Source organism: Cyprinus carpio, chromosome A15 (assembly GCF_018340385.1).
Source record: "Cyprinus carpio isolate SPL01 chromosome A15, ASM1834038v1, whole genome shotgun sequence".
NCBI classification, from domain to species: Eukaryota; Metazoa; Chordata; class Actinopteri; order Cypriniformes; family Cyprinidae; genus Cyprinus; species Cyprinus carpio.
Window position 1 is genome coordinate 13,720,059 of NC_056586.1, and position 22,294 is coordinate 13,742,352.

Consider the following 22,294-nt stretch of genomic DNA (forward strand, 5'->3'; position numbering starts at 1 on the left):
CGCACAGTGGGGTGATGGTGGGCTGGGCTCTGGGTCTGGCTGTGTTCTGGATCAGGGGTAGACGCTCTCCGGCCCCCTGATATGATAGCCTCCCCTCCTGCATAGTCCAGTGGTGTCTGGGAGGTCGACGGGGCTGTAGTAGTTGGCCCCGATCCAGAACAGGGAGTTCAGAGCAGCATCTTCGAACTCCACAGCATACTTCTAGAGGGAAAGGTCCTTGCAGGTGAGGGAGGTAAACTTGACAGTGAGGGAATCCAAGTAATTTCTTATTTACAAGTAATGCAGCAATTCCCAAACTTTTTTTGTCAGCCGAACATCTTCCACCTAATATATTTAATTTAAGTACCCCAGAGATTTTAAAATAAATATTTTAATTATTAAGTATCACATTTTGTTCACTGTTCTCTTGACTGGTTAATGGTCACATGACATGCAGGTAAACAAATAAATTCTTTCATCTTTTAGTAAGTGTTATATTTTGTTATTTTTAAATAATTAATTTACATTTTTAGGATGTAATCAATTATTAGCTTTTTTACAACTTACAAATCCCCTGCAGTTCCCTCATGAACCCCTGTTTGGGAAACTAATGATATGTTTAATGCACTTCATGTTGTTGATAACAATGAATATATTTTCTTTCCCTTTGTATTTTAAATCAATATGGTACATGCTTATTCTATTTAAATCAATGTGATAAACAAGTTAGGCCAAAGCAATCAAAAAGCTGTCTTGATTATATTACCTAAAATGTGTGATGGAATGGATTACATTACTAACTACAATGTCTGTAATTTATCTCTTGTGTTTCTTTTGTATCAAAATCTCTTCTTATATCAAATCTATCTTATACCCTTATTTAATTTGTTAAAGAGATAGTTCACCCAAAAATTTAAATTTAGTCATTATTTACTTGTACCATGTTGGTAATTAAACAGTTCCGGTTTGACTTCCACTGTAGACGAAAAAAGAATAATTTATTTTAAATTCCACAGGAAAAAAAAAAAAGAAATTCATGTATTATTGAACTGTTGAATGATTTGATTGACCCGATTGAATAGGTGAATTGAAATCTTAAGCCCTTAGTGAGGACAGAGTCCTGACATACTTTTATTTCCATGTGCCAGTTTCAGGTGTGGTTCTAGCGCCTATCTGTTCAATCAGCAATATTAATGACAAAATTGTTTTGTAAACTTAGTTACTCTGAATAGATATCAGTGGAGAGATCGCTGGAGAGTCTCGTGTTGCTCTCTTTTGTCATGTTTTCTCTCACACCCATCTCATCTGTATAAATACTGAATCTGCAAGAAAGGAAGGAGAAGAGAGTTTGGAGATCCAAAAGGTAATGTTTCTTTTATTCTCTAAAATGATAATACTTCAACACTTATATAATAAACCTTTTTTATTTAATAATTAAAAACAGACCAATTTTTTGTCTTAAAGTATACTCATATTAGATGAAAAAGTGTATTAAAATAAATAAATAAATACAATATTAAAAAGTGTATTAGATGAGTGTTTGTTTTGTTGGTTTGTCTTCTTTAGTTTGCCTCAGGATGATCAGAATAGCCCAGCTATTGTGTCTTGCTGGCCTTCTTCTACAGTGTGAAGGTCAGGGTCTCCAAACATGCCTCACTCACCCCACATACAGACCGGCAGGTTAGTGCTTACACTTTACACTCTTAGATCATTTTCTTAATCCGATTTGTCTTATTTTCCAGTAAAATTGATCTAAACATTGTGAAAAATGATACATTTACTTGAGAAGCAAAACTGCAGAAGATATAAAGGTGTTTCAGACCATATATTTTGAAATTTGTAACTTATAGTCATGTTTACATGGCAAAAAAAAAGAAGAAGAAATAAATTCTAAAAAAAAGTCAGCCAGTGAAGTAGGAAAAATAAAGTTAGGGGGTTTATAAAGATAGGGATACATTCTCATTTTTCTTAAACGTTTTTAAATTGTCTTTCGAAATTAAAATGCTCATAGACAGTATTGCTTCTCAAATACATGTATCTTGTTTAAAGGATATTTTGAGATTTTTACTAGAAAACAAAAGACAAAAAAATATTAAAATGTTTTTGCAGAAAACAAATACAAAAATATACCTTCATTTGAGTCAAATTAATGCACCTTGAGTAACAGAATATTTATTTATCTTTCAGAAAATGCCGATATAACAGTGGTGTGTGGAACCAATAATATGTTTTTAAGAGTTCTCATTTGTCCAATGTATTTCGGGGGGTACAACGAATCACTAATGGCGCTCAATGCTAAGTTTAACGTCCCATCCTGCTATGGAGTAGCGGACTGGACTGTCAATCCTCCTGTCTTGCAGTTTAACTTCTCAATCTCTCAGGAGGCGCTCACCCTCTGTGGCAACAATATGAACGTAAGCACTTTTCACTTTAAAGCAATCAACTTTAAATCATTTAATCCTACAGATCTCCATAATGTGTTTGTGTGGCATGTTTGTTGGTTAGATTACAAGTCAAGTGGGATCAGGAATTTTCTCAGACTTCTCCCAAATCCAGTCCGTAAATGTGTCCGGATTAATCAACTCCTGGGATCCCAGCACCAGCACTATCACTTACAGGCAACAACTGATGTACCAGTTTTCGTGTCTGTATCCACTGCAGTATTTAGTCAACAACACTGAGCTCAGCGTGTGAGTATAAATCCCAAGAATCTGTTTCTCGGTTGAGCTTTCTGTACTGTAACCTTTATGACAAAGTGTCTCTTTGTGCCAACAGGTCAGGAGTGAGTCTAGCAGTAAAGGACAACAATGGCACATTCATCAGTACTCTAAGCATGGGACTTTTCAGTGTAAGGATCTTTTCATGAAATGACACTTGCTCAATAAATCAGTGAATACAACTCTTTAAATCAGTGAACATCCTCTCTTTATTCTGAACGTTTTTTAGACTGCCGACTATTCTACCAGACTCCTGATACCAGGATCTGGGCTGCAGTTAAAGACTCGCATATATGTGCAGGTCAAGGCAACAAATCTTACAAACAAGTAAGAATTCTCTCCGGTGTTATTTTAGTATTAATTCTAAAGTATTTTTCAGTTTTCAATTTAAGTATGTGCTTGCGTCTGTCTTTGTTTTTATAGTATTTCTATGTTTTTTTATTTCAGTTTTAGTCATTTTAATACTTCAACTTCTAATCTTTGTTTGAGTTTTTTAAAGTTTTTCATCCAACATTTATATTTGATTTTATTTCAGATTTATTTCGAACATGTTTATTTCAATATAACAATAACAGCAACACAGCAACTCTTGATTGTGTTAGAATTTAAACGAACACTGCTGATTATACATTTACAGATCAATCAAATCTAATTGTCTATGTTTTTGTGTATTGGAAGGTTCAATGTGTTGCTGGACCGTTGTTATGCCACAACAAGCCCATATCCAGCCTCCAGCACCTCTTATGATCTTTTTGTTGGGTGAGTCATTCATAAAAAGCAGACTTAAAGAGAGTAGTTGAGAAGACACTTTAATTCTCTTGTGGGAATCACATCTTTTGTTGTTTATAGGTGTATTCGTGATGCCCAGACAAGGATTGATTGGAATGGGATGTCTCAGGTAGCTCAGTTCTCCTTTGAGGCCTTCCGCTTTGTGGAACACAAAAACCTGTCCATCTCCACTTTCTACCTGCATTGTGCTACCCGACTCTGTGAGAACTCCACTTGCGCCTCCTTGCTTCCGGTAACTAATCGTGCTTATCTGATGACAGAATTTAATTGATTGATTTTTTTACCTCATTTTAGATGTGTTTTAGTTTGGCTCAACTCAACTCATGTGGTTATGGTTATGTGTGGATTTCATCAGACCTTTTTTTTGTGTGTTTTTGTAGAGATGCACTAGGAAAAGAGAAGTACAAGCTCCAGAGTACAACACTACATCTGATGTTGCCACTATCACCTCAGGACCAATCACAACAAGAGTTGACAACAGTACGGAGAATCATATAATAGCTATTTAAAAATAACTAAAGTTACTGATTTTACTGATTTCAAATTCTCCTCCGCTTCTTCCTCAGGTGGCCCTTTGACCAGTAGACGTAAGAATTCACTCATTTTATTGAACTCATGAATAACCTAATCTAAATAGTTCTATTAATGTTTTGTTATTATGATGTGATTTAATATTGATTTATTTTATCTAGTTACCGCATCAGCATCCGTCCCTCAGCTCACGTATGTTGGTGTAGCCACTGGCTTGCTGAGCTTCTTTCTATTTGACTGGTTGTCTACATCAGGACTTGCACAGTGATCTACATCAGGATTCAGGAATTCCTCATCACTTGACTGAACATAACGTTTTTTAGAAGATATCTCACCTGTTACATAAATGTGAGAAAATTTATTATGTGTCGGTTATTAGCTCTTCTATTTTCCAATTTAATGAGGTAAATAGACTATGGTCTTGTAATTTTTATTTTCTTTTTGTTCTCTGTTCTATGATTTTTTAATGAGAACAAGAAAAAAAGAAACATATTCACTATGTAGTTTACATATTTTTGTGCTTTCGTAAAGTCTATAATGCATGTAAAACTGCTTTGGGGACTATGAATGTAACAATTTAACATTTAAACTTGAATAAAAATATTAGAACCTGTCTTTGTCCTCTGGGTTTTTCACTCATCCAGGTCATCACTGAATGTTAGGATTTCATTCATTAGCAGCTTAATGATTAGTTAAAATATTGGTTCACATAACATCAAACACAGGTGCACAAAAGTCCTCAAAAAAGTGTGCAGTATTTTAGTATTTAAGACTATCACAATATAAACTAGCATTTTAGCAATAGCATTTGACTGGCTGACAGTGTACTATATCAGTTATATAGGCTAATGTTCACGAAACGCATCACCATTTAAGTCTACGGAAGTAGAAAAAGTAATGCATTATTTTCCTTTATATATGTCTTGATGATAGAGAATATGGGTCAAGAGGGCAAACATTTAATGTCACTTTTTTGTATCCATTTTTCTGTGAATCTCAGTACAAAATCTTTCTCTCCCAAAGAAGCACATGTTCTTTGTTTTTTTCTGAAAGAGTGTCTCTTCAGTCTTACCAGAGCTTTTGTTCTGTGAGCGTGACCCGGTCTCACTTCCTCCTTTCACCAGATTTCAACAGTGGTGCATTGTATTTATATGCATTGTCAGAATTGCATTGTCATGTGATACAAAGTCCAATACAGCGCTGACTCAATGAGTTTAATTGTTTCAGAATGTCTTAATTTGACTGTTCATTTAAATGGATGAAGATTATGTTGTGTTTTTCAAATCAAGATGAACTGAACTGTAGAAGCAGAAGGTAAACAGCACTATTTCCACCAAGTGGTGCTAGTGACCAGGAGTTTCATATAGTTCCTGACAAAGGTGCTCATCTCAATGGGTCAGGGTAGCCACTATAAAATAGCCATTTATTCTGACTTAATTTTTTTTTTCTCTGTTATGACTGTTGATTCAGTGTGGTTAATCACAGTAATTTATGACTTAGGTGATTGGCTTAAAAACATTTGTATCCAGAATTGTTTAGCCAACAAGGTAGCAAATTTTAAAATTGCATTCTTCTAGGGGGTCTGTGCATGTAAAAGTGATATAGTCTGGTAAAATTTGTCACTGTACAAATACTTTGATACAGTTAGATTTATATATATATATATATAATATATAAAATAAAAAGTTGAGAAATCTTTAAAGAAAAAACTTCAGCATGGTGAACCAGCTTTCTGTTTATTCATTTGCTTTTGGTATTTTTATAAGTTATTTAATTAGGTGTGTCCTGCATTATTTTGCTTGTAGTACAGTATGCCTTTGAGCTTTGATGTTATTACAGGCATATTTAACAAACAAAGCAGTCACTCTTTTTGCACATTTTTGGCAACAATTCTATTCTCTCACACAGTTTGTTATAATACACACATTCTGCATCTTCCTCCTTTTTTCTGGTGATTTTGCCAAGACCTTGGGTTTGAACTTTTTACCCTCAAATAGTATCCTTAAACTTATTCAGCACTGATTTAACAACCTTCTACAAAACTTGAATTTGAAGTCTTGAACATATACCACAGTATATAAGGTCTTTATACTCAAAATATATGTGATTTGGGATGGTTCTTAGCTACATAAATCTGCAACCTTTTAAAAAATAGATTTAAATTTTTTGAAATTGGTAAATTATCTCATATAATATCTTATTGGCATTTTCCATTTTGCGTGGGAATGTTCAATCTGATCTCTGTTCAGTCCTACTGAACATGCATAGGAGTAAAGGTAATAAATAAATCCAGTTAGAGAATATCTACATACTATCTGGTAACAAAACTCATATTAACATGGGGGCCTAATGTGACAAAAACCTAATCTATTATACTATATATCATAACAAATGCAAGATATTTTATGTGGACATATATTATTTGAAAGATGTGCTTTGGTAAATGTCCCTTTAATCTTATTTCAATGTGTTTTTGGCTGCTGTTACCATCCTCAGTGGTAACATACCCTCCACCCATTCTTTGGGAGACTCCATCATTCTCCTCCATAAAGCCACTTCCTCTGCTGTAGAGTCCATCCAGTTCACCTGTACTCCATAACTCTTGCCTGTACACAAAACTGACTTTTAAATGCATATAATTATTTGTGTTAATATGTATTTTATATGTGTTTATGTTTATAGATCTCAGAACACATAAACATCCAAAACTGGACTGCACCTGTGCCCATGCCGAGTCTCAGGCCTCCGAGAAGGTGATTGGCTAGTCGGTCACGGTCCCAAACAGTAAGCTCCACACAAGCCTCTTTCAGGTCCTCTGCTCTGAAGCCCTCATACACCATGGTGTGGTTAAATATAGGATTGGCTGTTCTCTTCAGCACTCGAGTCTTCTGACGGCTCTTTTTGCTGGTGTCGGGGAGTACAAAGCTGTGCAAACAATTAAACAAACAAGTATTTCATTCAGATGTTTACAAGAAAAATAACTATAATGCCATGCAATCGTAATATGATAAAAAGTTTTAATTTTTATTTTTACCATTTTACATATGGGTCAATAGTTGGACTTCTGATAAGAGGGAGATTCTTGCAGTCTTTGACCCAGATATGCACTTCACCAGAGCCAGGAATGTTCTTTGCTAGGGTTTTTTTTTTTAAAGAAAGAAACATTAGCACCGATCATTTGACCAATCTTGACTTTTTCTGTGACATAATGTTTTACAGTGTGTAAATGTGAATTATTGTGAATAGTAAATGATTGTAAAGGGTGGAGCCTTACAGTGGGAAATATGTGGCAGGAAACGTATGGCCAGTCTCATCTGTCCTCTAAAGTCAGATGGCTGGAGGCTGTTTGTGGTCTGAGAGAAGAGATTCTGGAATTCAACCAAAAATAACAATTCTGGCATTATTTAATGCTAGGGTAGGCTATTTTTTCCATACACATTTCTTGTTATACTGGATGAAAGTCTCTTTTTTAATATAGATTTATGTACTTAGACCATTTTAATGATTTAATTATTGATCAGGGTGTGAAAAGATTTTCAACGGTCCGAATTTGGGGAGTGTAATGTGCCAAAATGGTGTCTGCAAACGTTGTTTGAAAACATGCTTTACTTTTGTAGTTCCACTAGATGACACTAGTAACACAGAAACTTTTGAACAGATTTTTGTCCCAATTTGCAGTCTGGAGAAGTCATTGCTAGATGCTGAAAGTAAGAACCCATCTACAGATTTTTGTTCAGTTAGTACTGTCAGATTTCACACACAAAAAAAATAAATAAATAAATAAATAATTCATGTAGAATATGCTTGGCACAGTTTTTTTTTTTTTAGCTTCAGGTTGATCTATCCATGTAGCCGGCAGATATCAAACATGTTTGATATTTTGTTTTTAGGACATATGGGACATATAGGTCATATGCAACAAGGTGGATGTTTCTATGTTCGGAACAATTTGAAAGTCTGCACTAGTAAACCAAAAAATGAATCCTATTGGTTAGCAAATAATAAAGTCCAGATAACATTAGAGTAAAAGATCATGTATTTGTGTATGAAGTATCTGAAATTTGAAAACACATAAGAGAAATGATCAACAAATTCATACCCTTGGTTTAAGAGGTAAAAGCTTCCACTCTGTGTCATTAAAATCCCAAGAGGAGAGGTCAAGCTCTATCTCACCCAGGAAGCTGTTACGACCAAATGTGTCATTGTGCCATGCTGAAAGGTTGAGAACCTGGGACATCAGGTACTCCATTCGAACTCTGTACTGTAGGCATCAAATAATAAAATGAACAGTTTTAGATTATTAGGCATTTGGTTTAATGCATATAAGGGAGCCTGGGGCCTGCATTTCAGCCATTGTAGCCTGAAAGTAAATTAATATACAGTAAATTGAACACACCCAATAGCGGGGCATGTTGTCAGAATGGAATACGCTATTAAACAGCCTATTATAGACTTTATAGCTTGGTATGAACAGTAAAATAATTATGAAACATAATGCAATTCATGAAACAAAGTGAAATGTGATGTGCAAATATATCACAAATGCATAACATTTAAATGCATGAAAAATGTGACAACTAGCCCTGACTTATTCTATCAGTGATGCTCTTACCCTAAGAATCTCATTGTATGTAGGATTCAGTGTTTTTTTCTTCACAGCAGTTTTTCTTTTTCCCAAATTGGCAGGATCAGGTATGAGGTAACTTTTAACATACCTAGAAAAAGAACAAGTTATCCATGGGAAAAAAAAAAAAAATCTATTTAGAGGAGAAAGGGTGGGTGGTACTGAGATGGCAGTCTTACGGGTCAGATCGATTCCTCTTCGTGTCCACTGCTGCCAGATTCTGGCACTGAACAACAAAGATGTGGAACTCCCGCAATTTGTGCACATAGTTTAGTGAAAACTGGATGCTTCCTTGAATGTCAACACTGCTGTAGTCACTATTGTACACGCTCACAACACTGCCGCTAACCTGAGGATGATGGAAATACAGTACTGAATAATTCCCAGTACACCAATGTGCTTAACTTCAAATTAAATTGGACCCCATTTTTATTCTAAACTAATTTTTGGCTCTTATTGTGAACAAATCATCAGCATACATAAGCAAAACGTTCTGTTTCTATAAGAGTATGGAGTATATACTATATTATATGCATGAACTTGGTAAATAGTTTGGTATATAATATATAGGATATGAGCATACGGATGACAGGGAGGTGGATCCAGAGTAGTTGCTGAGGTCAGTGAATTGTCTGTTATTATACTGTGGTACACCACTGCTCTCGGAGTCACTTTCTCCTCCATCACTTAAAAGACAGGACAGTTGCAGACACTTTGAGCACCACACATTTTTTGTTACTTGGCCTTATATATTAGACAAAAAAAAGACAAATGAACCAACTTCTTTTTGCAGGAATGAGGGCACTGATTTGCTGAGTTGCTTCAGATGCACTGGGTCTGATGTGGAAAAGGAAGTCTGGACAAGTGTGCTAGAGTCAAACAAGACATCAGGAGTGAGTGAGATTCAGAGCAAATGCCAATGACATAGAAAGCAAATAAATGTGTAAATATGATGTCAACAAAATGAGTGCATATCAAGAAGATAAGCTCAAAACTTGCCATCATAGTTGCCCTGCATGTAGTCATGTGTTTGCTTTTGGTCTTGTCCTTGGGGAAGAGATCACAATGACAAAACACAGGAAAAAGTAGAACAGACACTGTTGTCACCTATACTCTCCATTTAGAGCCAAACAATAAGGTGTACTCTGGAAGAAGCATTGTGCTGCTACTGCGTGATAAGTAAACTCTGAAAGGACACTCTGAGCTAAATATGGATATGGTACTTTTAGCTGAAAAACGAATAATAAACAATATATAAATGATGGTCTGACACAGTTTTAAAAATGTTTGACATGACAGAGAGGATTGATGCTTACTAGGAAGAGTGCTGATGTCTTCCATGCTTTTATGGTACACAGGTCTAGATGAAGCTCGTTTCAAAGCTTTCTGAATGGGACTCTCATTTTCACCTGTAAGATTTAACAGTGTAAGTTTGATCCCATAGAGGTATAAAGAATTAATTCAAGAAGTGACAAAAATGTTGCTGGTCTTTTGTTCCCTTTTCTTGTGCTATTGTGTAATGTGAGCACTTACTATTTGACACTTGAATGGGAAGCTGTGAAGAATTGTAATACAACGCTGATTTAAATACATATACCTAATTTGTCAATAGATTAAGATTGGGGTCATTTAGTCCTTTTAAGTTGTGTTAATAATTCTCTCATAACTGCACACACATTTCATGCTTATACTTATGGTTAGGAACTTTTTCTAAATCACTAAACCTAAGTATTAAACTCTCGCATGTAGTTTGTCCCTCAAATTATGTGATCTTATGAGCAGAGGTGTATTATTACTTTTCTAAGTAATCAGATTTACGATTCACACCTGGCAGTTCATAAAACTGTTTATTACACGGCTCTGTGGAATACTTGATTATGATTGGTCAATCGCGCCATCCAGCGGTATGTTATTCCCAGATAAAAACTGCTAAATTGAAAAACACACCACTCATCCGGGTACTACGAGTTATCTTGACTTGTACTACTTATATGCTTAACGAGTCACTCCGCTATCATTGACTGTCTTGGGCCATCTTGTGACTGAAAACACTTAACCACCGAGTGTTACAATGGAAGACTCCAGCATTAATTTCAACATATATGGTAAAAACAAATCTTTTTATCTGTGTAATAAGCGGGATAATGTACATCCAGCCGGTTGTTATCTCAGAATAAACCCCTTCAGGCTGATACAAGACCACTCCGCTTTACATCAGGGTCCTGATCACCCTGTCGGGGTTTATTCTAAGATAACAACTGGCTGGATGTACATTATCCCTAATTTTAAGCTACAACGCTCCTGTAAAATGCTTGAAAAATATCCTATAGATTTATATGTATGCATTTGACAGATACTTTTATCTAATATTGGATTCCCAGTATACATGAAGAGGGTCCTTGGTTAAAAAAAGTTTGTGAAACCTGTATATAGTAAAAGAAAGAGCTTTGAACTTACGGTTTAAATTCCCCTTAGTGGCATTTCCATCAGTTTGTGTGGTTGAGTGGCATCCCAGGCTCCCTCTCCTGGCTTGTAGGTCAGGGGAGCCCTGTACTGGAGTACTGGTTTTCACCGGGGAACACTTACAGCTGCGGTGTGTCTCTGGAGATGACGTAAATGAAGTGCAGATAAAATCATCAACCTGCTCTGTAACTGGAGGTGGAGTGTACATACTTCTGTCCTCTGTGATCCCAAGGTAATGCTGGTAGTCCCGTGGAATGAAGGATCTAGCAAGAGGTTGAGAGTCAGAATCCTCTGAGGTACGTGACGGTCTTCTCTGAGTGTTTTTATCTCTGTCTCTCCAAGTGATTTCTGGGGATGTTTTTGGCAGGGTATAGCTGGCTTCTTGTGTTTTCCTGGACTGTGTGATGGTGGCTTCTGGTGCCTTTTTAACCTGTTGCTGATTGGGGCCCTGGGACTTCCTTGATTGAAGGTTTAAGTCCTGGCTTTGCTCCTCAACCGCAATGTTCACAGAAAACATGCTGGTGGCACGTCGCATGGCATTTGCTTTTCCATTTAGACTGCCTTTGTTGTTTCTTCTACTGTGTTTCGGTTGTGACTCTTGAACAACCTGAGGTTTAGGTACCATTGTGGCTTCTGAAGAGGTCTGAGAGCCTTTCTGTTGCTGAAGAGAATGAGACAGTCCATAGGAGATTGCTTCGCCTGAGACCACATGTGATTGATTGGTTTTTGATCCAGATTCATGTCTTGACATAATCCTCTTCTTTGAGGGAGACTGGAATACTCTAGTTTTGGCTGGTGAGGATGTTTTGTTATTCTGGCTTTCATTTACAAAGTCTTTGACAGTGGCTCTCTCATTTTGACTTTGTGGACTTAATGATCTCTGATTTCCATTTTCAAGAACCGGTGACCTTTGCCCAGATTTTGTAGGTGATCCTCCCCAGAAGTCACGCAGATTCTTAAACTGTAAGGTGCGCATACCATCCGTCGCAACTGCTTTATCCTTCCATAGTGGATGCACAGAGAAATTAGGAGACAGTCTACCTTTGGCTGAAGTACTGTCCTCGGCATCATCATGATAATCATCATACTCAGTACCTATTGTTCTGAGATCAAACTCAGATTTAGTAAATCTTTGGTTCAGTCGAGCAGTAGTAGTTGATCTATTTTGAGCTGCTGCTGATGTTCTAGATTCTTTCTCCCAGAAGGATTTGAGTTGCTTGATCCTCTCTGCCATGTTCTCTTGCTGGGAATTCTGCTTAACAAAAGGCACTTGATTTGCCCTTGGTGCGGTTTTTGATTTTGCCTCTAATTCCTTTGGAGTGGTGTGATCTGCATCACTACTGTTGATGCTAATGGTGCCTCCCTTGCTATCATGATTTTGACCCGCTAGCAAGGATCCACTGTCAAGGGATGGCGAAGATGATTTTAAATGTAGAAGAGTTACATCTTTCTCTAAGGGAGAGCTTGCACGAATTTGATCAGTCTTCTGATTAGCATATATCAATGGTGGTTCTGAGCCCTCTGTAAAAATGGGTACTTGAGGTGTATAAGTTTTGTTAGCATTTCCAACATGATCAATGTCTAAATCTTCCCCAACTCTCTCTCTTTTCTGATGTCCTGGATATGTTACTTTCAAGCTTTGTTCACTTCTCTGTTGGTCCTCTACACCTTCAGTTGGTGTTCTGCTAATATCACTAGGGATGAAGTGTTCATTTTTAGCAGGTGCACTAGATTTGCCAATCAAAATCTTTGGACCAATGTTTTCTTTCTCCCAGAATGATTTTAAATTTGAAATCTTTGGTCGCTGGTTCTCTTCAGCACCTGTTCTTTCTTTTGGCTGATATTGATTCTGCTTGATGTCACTGTTTTCCAGTTTGACTTTGGTCTCTTCCTCTCTCTTGATAAAAGCCTCTGTTCTATTCTCATTTTGACTAACTTTCCCACCTACAGAAGTATTCACCTCTGAGATCTCTGGAGCCACATTGTTTGCAGTAAGAGCGGAGTCAATAGAAGGCTTCTTGATGAGAGGTTCTTTATAAGAAGCAGATTCGGATCTTCTCCGTTCTTTTGGAGAATTCTGGGCAGGCTCATCAACACTCTGTTCCTTTCTCAAATCTGTCTGTTGTAGAAATATTGTATTGACTTCTGATGGAACCTCTTCACTTTGTCGTGGAATGATCAAGTACACATTATCTCTTGGTTTGGCTCTCTGATCAATGTCATCTTCAAAGTCTATGTCATCGATCTTGGTGTCGTCCTCGATGTCGTGGATACTGCTCTCTATATCAAGCCTATCACTGCTGTCTGAGCTTCTGCTAAACCACTCAAGAACTTTGGCAATGGAATCTCCTTGTTCATCAGTAGGTGTGGGAATATGTTCATCTGTCATGACTTCCAGTTTGGCATCTTCTTGTTTTGAGTTATTAGTCTCTTGTTTTACATTGAAGACAAGGGGGCTGCGGTCAGTCTCACAGTCAGTAGAGGCATCTGTCTCGTTGAATGTATCTGTTATGTTGAGGGATCTGGGAAATTGTTGATCTGTAAGACAAACAGTGTAGCACTGAATGGCCAGAGCAGAATCTAGACAACACTACTGTAAGCAATAATTTAATTTAACTAAATTTAAATGTAAGATTATTTCACCAAAATATGAAAATCATGTTATCATTTACTTACCTTGATGTCATTCCAAACCCATATGACTTTTTTTTCTTCTGCAGAACACAGCAGTGGATGCACAAAGAAGAAAATGTAATGAATATCCAATTGTGTGAATTTTCAATATAGGTGGCAGTACCATGTCATTTGGTTTGTTGAAGCAGAAGAAGGGTGAACATCTACATCTCCTGCTGGACTGGAGTGTGAAGAGCTGGATGAGTGTATAGTTGCTTGAATATCAGGTTGTTTTTCACCAAAACTCATTGAAGCACTTGGGAAATGATCGGCAAGCTAAATGTGTGTTTTGCTGACACACTTGGGTGCTTTAAGCACTAAAGTGAGACCCAGTGTACTGCCATTATTTTTCAGTTCACCCAAAACTTAACGGGATGCTTGTTAAATGATCTACTTTGTGTTCGGCAGAAGTCAGTCAGTCGTACAGGTTTGAAATGACATGAGGATGGGTAAATAACATAATTCTCATTTTTGGGTGAATTTTACCTTTAACAAATTTTAAACATTTCTAAAAAATGTGGATCATACCAACATTAGTTTTCTTCATATTTTCTTCAGTTCTTTTCATTTCCAATTTTAGATACGGACTCATATGATTGTCCATATTCCCAGATTTGTGCAGTGTAGGTTGAGGGGCAGTGATCTCATCCAGTGGCTTTCCAGAGTTGTCTGTCAACGTGAACGTTGCATTCTCATGAGGAAGGTCAATTTCACTAGAAATGTTTGGGCCCTCTAATTCCATACTTGATGTCTGAGGAAGGCAACTATTTGTTTCTCTTCTTTGTTTTAGAAGTTCTTCCACTTTTTTGCCATCATCTGCTCTTGTGATAGAGTTCAGACTTAGACGTGGTTTTATCTTTGGCTTTTCTTGTAAGCCTTGTGGAGGGTTTATCAGTTGCGATGAAGCTCTAACTGGTAAACGTGACTTTTGCAACTTCAGTGGTGAAGGAGAGCTAAATTGCTCTATGTTTTCAGTTTTGCTACTTGATTCTTCTGTACCACCCAGAGAAAGTTTAGATTCTTCTAGATCCTTTTCTTGACTTCTGTTTTTGCGAACATAACTTAGGGATACTACTGGTTGTCGCAGTTGACTCTTGAGAGCGGGTTCATCGGAGCTTTGTCTGAGGATACTTCTTGGTGGTGGAGACCTGATACCTGTGTCTGCTGTGGTGGACACACTCTGGATGGACACAGAGCTGGTGCTGTCTGAGACAGAGCTCTGTGGTTTGTTGATTTTGGTCCTTTTCTTTGGCACAGGCTTTTGACCAGGAGGTTGGTTGTGTGGGGTGTTAAAGACCTCACTATTAACTTCACCATGACTGGCTTCCTGAAGTTTTACTGCAAATGTGAGACTTGTAAGCATGGGAGAATACCAAAACTACAAATTTCTTTCAAGTTATGAGCACAAATGAACATTATACAAGAAGTTGCTACATAAACCTTGTGATTCAGAGCCTGTGTCTAATGAATTCCTGAGTCCATGTCCTGATGTAAAATCAAGCTCTGTTGGAACACCGTTGAATGGGTTGTGCCTGGGCTGGAACCAGGTAAAGAGACAAAGTTAACACCTTAGCATTCCTGTAAAATTTGCCTAAATATGTTCCGCAAGTGGTACAGTGGAATGCTAACAGGTCAACTATGAAGAAATACATTGATTATTGATGCCATATTGATTTATTTGTCATTTAATATTGACTTTCACTTCAGTTTCACACACTAGAGTGACCTGAACTTATAAGAGGTTTTTAGATAAAATTCATGACCATTTTCCACGCTCTCTCTGATACATAGAAATAACCCATTTTTTTATACCTCTACACCTAACACCCTGGTTGCATGTGACATGAAAAACAGCTCTGTTTACATACAAGCTGCAGGTCTGCTGATGACTCCAGTGTACTGTATATACTGTTTGCTCTGCCCCATCCTTCAATAACAGCCTCTTTACAAAGCCTGTGTTATATTTTGGCAGTATCCTCCTTAGTAACGCTTACTGACCAGGTGGACCAAGTTTCTAAATACAAACAGGTGTTGTCAATGTCTAAATGTGGGCAGCCATACAGTATGTTAATGTATTTATTTGACAGCTGTAAGTTATGAGAGTTCAGTAGGAACCTTTTTCCCACATTTTCAATAAGTGGTCTATTTGGACTGGAGAGGATTTTTTAAATTTTGTTTCTTTATGATGTGACCCCTTTAAGTGTTTTTCCCAAGGATATACACTAATGGTGAAGGCAGTTGACACTGATATGGCTGTATAGTTACATACCTTGGATGGCGATCTCATGCCAATGTTTAGTTTTTCTTGCTGGACCTCTAACATCTCGCCATTTTCCCTAATTTTAAAAGAAATAGCAATTGCATTTTTATGCTTGCATTCATAAGAAACAAAAGAAAACAAATCCCGCTGATATGGACTAAAGTTCTACAAGACATCCTGCAGTGACTAGGATCAATTAAACCTTCACAGGCAGAGCACTTTAAAAGGACAGCATGCAAACTCCTCTGTTGATCCTTGTCGAGTCATAAAGATCTTGAAATCATAAGGTATCCACACCTGCAAAGCACACAAAGCCCCTGGGAGGGGTGGAGGTTGCATACACAGTGCAAACCAAAGGGTTCTGGCAAGCGTGAACAGTTATTACTCCTGTTGTTCTGGATAAGTTGCTGAATACAGAGCTACTAGATGAGATGATTATGCCAACCGCACTTGAACCCTTGATGCTGATGTCTGTGTTTTTGTATATGAACATCTAGCATTACCTCTCCTTTAGCTGCTCTGAAGACTCAGTAGTTTGTGTTACTTTAGGTGACGTCATGATGCCATCACTGTCCTTTCGGCTGATGCTTCTGGATCTGCCGCCCCATGACTTGGTTAAATACTCTGCATATGAGGATAGTGAGATGTTTACTGGTGTTTTGCTAACAAAGCATTTAATCAAGATTTCTATAAGAGTTGCCTGTGTGAACTGTAGGCTTTTTGGTCTCACCAACAACTGAGGGTTTCCTTTGCTTCATTGAGGCTATGATGATTTCTGAGCCATGAATTCTGTCCTGGTGTCTCTGTGCCTTCAGTTTGTAGAACCATTCCCCTGACATAAATTTGTGTTTGTCTTCCTCCGGGACGGCTTTCTGCAGCTGTCTGGTAATCAAATGAGAGGTTCAACTTTAGGTGAGAAAAATCAAAGTCATCAACAGTTCCCAGCAACATGCAACTAACCTAATATAGTCTTACCTCAGCATGGTCCTTTGGACAAATCCCACGCATTTCATAGGCTGCAAATTAGTTTACTCCATCAGCAATCAAGGACAGAATGCACTGCACTTATCACATCTTCGGTTGTTTGCTCACAAAATTTTGAATTTGTTTAAAATGTGTCCGCCAGTTCTTTGAGTGCTAGGAAGCTCCAGACAGAGCTTTCCAAATGTTGGAACCTCATTAGACTTTATTTATTTTTTATGTTACACAGCTCTGCTGTATTAGGCCCTCCTAAATCAACAACATTCTTTTTACACAACACTGTCTTCAAGAACTGACTCTGTTTGCTTTACAAATAGTAAATCTCTCATAATGGGTGCTTAGGTACTATCCATATTCCTAGTAGCTGTACCCTGTAAGTAATTCAGACACTAATGATGAAGAGTTTTATCGAATAAGTCCTTAAGAAAAACAGCTCAAAAGGTTGAAAATAATAATTATACTATGACTTGTTTGAGAGCTGGTTAATGTAAAATGCTTCAAACAGCTAAAATTTCAAAACAACCTTAATAAAGACATTGTGAGCATTTGCAGTAATTCAAAATGGTTTGATTAAAATCATGTGTTTGGACATCTTCACTTCATCTTCATCTCCACATCTTCACTTTTGAAAGAGGGCAAAGTATGTTGGTCATGTGAAAAGGCCAAGACAATTATTCCAGAAGGGTAGACTTAATCCTTTTATATAAGGTTGAGTACGGTTGAGGCTAACCACAGGGAAATCACCCAGACATGGCCAGATTCTGCATTCTTCCTTTCATGTCGACTTCCAGTCTCCATTCAAAGCATTAAACATGAGAACAAATAATTTGCTAGTGCAATGGCGTTCATGTGGGTAAACCTCTCACTGTTTGTCTGTGGATTAATGTCCTGTTTTTCATGTTTTATTTTGATGTTTTTTATTATATATGTGTAAAAATTACTGCATGTGCAAAAGTTTTAGTCTCTTATGCTCACAAAGGCTTCAATTATTTGGTCAAAAATAAACTAAAACTGTAATACTGTGAAATATTATTACAAACTTTTCTATTGTAATATATTTTTAAATGTAATTTAATCCTGTGATGGCAAAGCTGATTTTTCAGCATCATTACTCCAGTCTTCAGTGTCACATGACTTTTCAGAAATTATTCTAATATGTTGATTTGATATTTAAAAAACAGCACGCAGCACGCTTTAATTTCAAACAGAATTTTTGTTTGATTTAGTTTCAAACAGAATATTTGTTGCATTTCAAAATGTCTTTGCTGTCACTCCGTTCGTCTTCGGAACACAATTTAAGATATTTTGGATGAAAACCAGGAGGCCTGTGACTCCCATAGACTGCAAAATAAATAACAGTGTCAAGGTCCATAAAAGGTATGAAAGTAGTCGTCAGAATACACATTTGCCATCAGACGACTACTTTCATACCTTTTCTGGACTTTGACACTGTTATTTATTTGGCAGTTTGTGGGACAGTCACAGGCCTCCCGGTTTTCATCCAAAATATCTTAGATTGTGTTCCGAAGACGTACAAAGCTTTTACAGGTTTGGAACTACATCGGGGTAAGTGATTAATGACAAAATTTTCATTTTGGGGTGGAGTATCCCTTTAAACAGCCTTGCAATAAAAATTCTATATTTAGTTTTACTGTAAAAAAAACAATCAGTGTATGTATGGCCATTTTCAAAGTGCAGCATTTTTAAGTACAACAACTTGCCAGTCTAACATTAATTTTTCAGTCAAAATGTTTTTAAGACATGTTTTTTTAAAAAAAATACATTTAAACATTATAATATTTATATATATTTAAAATATTCAGTCAGTGTAATCTCTCAGTTGATGTGAGATCATAAAATGCCATTTTTTAATAATTATACAAGATAGAAAATTTATTAAAAATAGCATATCACACTTCTGCCACTGCTTGAGTTTTTGATGTCAGCTACAATTTTCCTTAAGAGAGGGTGGTCATTAAGCTTACAAATAAAAGTTTGATTATGCTGGTGAAGCAGTCTTACTTGATTCGTTCCTCCTCTGCTTTCTTCAACTCAGTGTCCCTCTTTAAAACCGTCATGATCATCTCCTGTTCCTCCTCGGTCAGGTGGCTCAGGTCTATCATGATGACCACTGTTCTTCTCACAGTTGGGGACTTTAGTACTGAGACTTGCAGAGTCCACACTGCTATCTCTTGTTCTTCCTGAATCACCTTCCTTTCATTATGCACAATTACGGCACCTGCAATGAAAATGCCAAAACATCTTAGATTCTCCGTTAGTTTCTTTCTGATCAAGTGGCTTTTCTATGAAAATATAATTAGATTATTATTTAGTCATTTATTTAATGGAAAGGACAGATGTAACCTGATTTGTATGCTGAATTTGATGTAATTTGGAATGAAATGTGATTCTAAATAAGTGCACATTGAAGTTGAGTTGAAGCCTGTTTAGAGAACGCTGAGATTAGACAAAACATGTGACGGCACTGTCAGTTGACCATGAGCAGGGGCAGACCTTTAGATCGAGCGCATTTAAAGAAAATTATGAACTTTTCCATTGAACATAAATTGCATTATGCTTATCACATTTAAAAGTCATGTCAGATAATGGCTTCAGTATGTTCTATTAGTATTATTGGTTTATTCCTATGCACTGAAAAACAAAAACACACCTGAATCCATTTGTTAAGAAAAATGTTTCCTTACATGATCATATGACCATATTTAATGCCTAAGACACAAGCATGTCGCGTTAATAGTGCAAATATTTGAAAACAGCTCACTGAAACATTATTTACTCTGGGTTATACCTGGAACAAAACAAGCCTAATACATAACATTATACAAACAACCAGCAAACAATAAAATAGCATTGAAATCTAAATACTTTACATTGGTGAGGAGCTTAATAAGGAAGTTAAATAGAAATACATATTCTCTAATGAGAGTCTGACTCAAGTCTGAAATTATGTAATGTATTTGTTTTAATTAAACAAAACAAACATGTATCAAGAGCACATGAGTAATGGATTTAACATGTTGGTTGATCTGCAGGGTTTGATGCTTTAATGTCGCATCCTGAATCCTGTTTCTGTCCAAAGGGCTTCTGACTCATCAAATGAGGCTCTTCATTGCAAATTGCATTAGGTTGGATTGAACAAGTTCTTAGTAAACAAACAGCATTTTATGAAATGCAAGATAAACTGCACTTTTAATAAACAAGGTACACTGAAAGTAAGTGGTTGCAATCAATTTATTTTAGCTAATTGCTGAAAGTTAGTCAACTAAATTTGTTTATTTAAATTTAGCTAAAATAAATTGATTTTTATTATTTTTTTTCAGTGTAATAATAAATTAAATTTGTTGTTTTGTTTTTTCCTGGATATGTAAAATAGTTTAACCTCAAGAAACACCTTGGAGCTTTAGGAGTTTATTAGTTGAACCTATAGACATGTAATTGAATTTTAAAAACAGGATAATGTGGTCTATTCTTGTCTTCAGTGATAAAATCACAGCTGTCTCGGGATTCATGTGCTCTTTTTCTATTAGGCTGTTTTCTATTAAATTCATTAATCCCCCGTATTGCATTTATATTAAACATAAGAGCACATAAGAACCTGTTACCAACTTCATATCAGAATCATTTCGATAAATAACCAAAACCAACCGGTTTCACCGTAATATAAATACAGTGTAAATACAGCTTCAAATGATTTATGTCAGTCCATCGATCAATACTTTTCATGAAGTTTACTCGAGACCGACAACAGTGACAACCTTGTAGAATATATTTATGTATTTCATGAAACATTAGATGCTGGTGAATATATTCTACAGTGCTAAAACAATCTTCACATAGGCCTACAAAACGCCAGGTATTTGTCGATATGAAATTCTTTTCGGCTCACCTTGTTTCTGTGGCAGAGCTTCTGGAGCGCCTCACTGACGCGCAGTACAGAACGCATCTTCACTGTATGAGCGACGCGTCTCTCAGGGTTGGACGGAGTCTTGACGTCGGCTTCCATTAGACCAATCAATGACTGCGTTTGAGCGGTCGACGCGACGCGCCAAGATAGAACGCTCCAATCAGAAGCATACGGCGGGCGTATTTCACAACGAGCACCTCGCGTGACGTTAACGCATTCATGTCGTTTCCAAAAGAATGCAAATGGGCAGTATATGTTGGCCCTACACGCAAACATTTAAATAGTTTATATACCACTTTTGCATTTTCTGTCTTTTTATATGCATTTAATTTATTTGTTTTCAGCTATTTTTATGTTCGAGAATGGTATAATCATTACACATTACTTAGTGTTTGTTCTCATAATTTGTTTACAAACCTATTAAATGACGGATACATAATGTAACCATCTTTTTTAAAGGGGTCATATGATGCTGCTGAGACTTTGAGACTTTAGTCTTTGCAACTTCACAGATCTTCTTTATTCACCAAGAGCTTGTAACACTCCAAAGAGAAACGAAAATTTTAAATCACATCATATGACCCCTTTAAAACGTATCTGCATAATAATATTAATACGTTATTTAATTTGTGAGTGATTAGTAATTAAGAGGCAGCCAGTGTCTGTGCAAACAACATTATTTCACAAGTCTTCCGGTAATATACTGCTGTTATACAATGGTTCGTTTCAGTCCTAATTTGATTGAATGCTGACGTACAACAGCACTGGGACTTTTTATTCTATCACTTGGCTTGTCTGTTTTGTTCCAGACAGTCTGTGCATTAATGGTTGGGACTTTCAGTGTCTCTGCAGGTTACATTCAGTACACAAATAGGTGGCGACAAATTAGTGAATCATTGAATCATTTACCAAATCAGTTCGTTCAAAACAGATTCAGGATTCACAACATGTCTGTAATATTTCCTGGTCATTTCAAGTAAAATAAATATAGAAATTTAGTCTTTTATATTCCCTTAACAAGTTTATATTAGAACAAGTTTAACCAGGTTTATGTTTAACAAGTAGGAGTAAGATTTTGAAAAGGGTAGATTTCATGACTGATGCAAGTGAGTACAAACTCTCCAATCTATCAAACATTTTTATACATCCGTTAAGCTTCAAAGTTTTGAATCAATGACTTTTGAGTGAACGGTACTGTTTAGTTTAATTGAATACAAATGATAATTTGCAGGTTCCTATTGGTAGATAAGCTACACTTGAGTGTATTTGTATTTACTGTAAGACTAGTACATGATTAACCACCATGTCGGGCTGAACAACTAATGCTGACAATAAAACAAACATGCTCAAGA

The 22,294-nt window shown here is 36.6% G+C and overlaps 2 protein-coding genes across 2 annotated transcripts; one reads left to right on the top strand and one right to left on the bottom strand.

Moving 5' to 3' along the window:
- The first annotated feature begins 1,154 nt into the window (after nucleotides 1–1,154).
- Nucleotides 1,155–4,629, top strand: LOC109082756 (zona pellucida-like domain-containing protein 1). The gene is made up of 11 exons (XM_019097587.2): nucleotides 1,155–1,342; nucleotides 1,546–1,659; nucleotides 2,167–2,393; nucleotides 2,485–2,669; nucleotides 2,755–2,827; nucleotides 2,926–3,023; nucleotides 3,375–3,455; nucleotides 3,546–3,717; nucleotides 3,866–3,965; nucleotides 4,052–4,072; nucleotides 4,178–4,629. The coding sequence occupies exons 2-11, from the start codon at nucleotides 1,557–1,559 to the stop codon at nucleotides 4,282–4,284; spliced, it is 1,167 nt and encodes a 388-aa protein (XP_018953132.1). The 5' UTR covers nucleotides 1,155–1,342; nucleotides 1,546–1,556; the 3' UTR covers nucleotides 4,285–4,629.
- Nucleotides 4,630–5,733: 1,104 nt separating this feature from the next.
- Nucleotides 5,734–21,217, bottom strand: LOC109086147 (synaptotagmin-like protein 2). The gene is made up of 19 exons (XM_042771076.1): nucleotides 20,925–21,217; nucleotides 19,040–19,256; nucleotides 16,767–16,918; nucleotides 16,540–16,660; nucleotides 16,046–16,112; nucleotides 15,217–15,313; nucleotides 14,305–15,114; nucleotides 11,098–13,641; nucleotides 9,957–10,049; nucleotides 9,642–9,687; nucleotides 9,423–9,518; nucleotides 9,224–9,329; nucleotides 8,820–8,989; nucleotides 8,629–8,731; nucleotides 8,116–8,277; nucleotides 7,291–7,384; nucleotides 7,051–7,150; nucleotides 6,736–6,941; nucleotides 5,734–6,622 (listed from the first exon to the last, which is right to left on the bottom strand). The coding sequence occupies exons 2-19, from the start codon at nucleotides 19,138–19,140 to the stop codon at nucleotides 6,474–6,476; spliced, it is 5,217 nt and encodes a 1,738-aa protein (XP_042627010.1). The 5' UTR covers nucleotides 19,141–19,256; nucleotides 20,925–21,217; the 3' UTR covers nucleotides 5,734–6,473.
- Nucleotides 21,218–22,294: the final 1,077 nt, after the last annotated feature.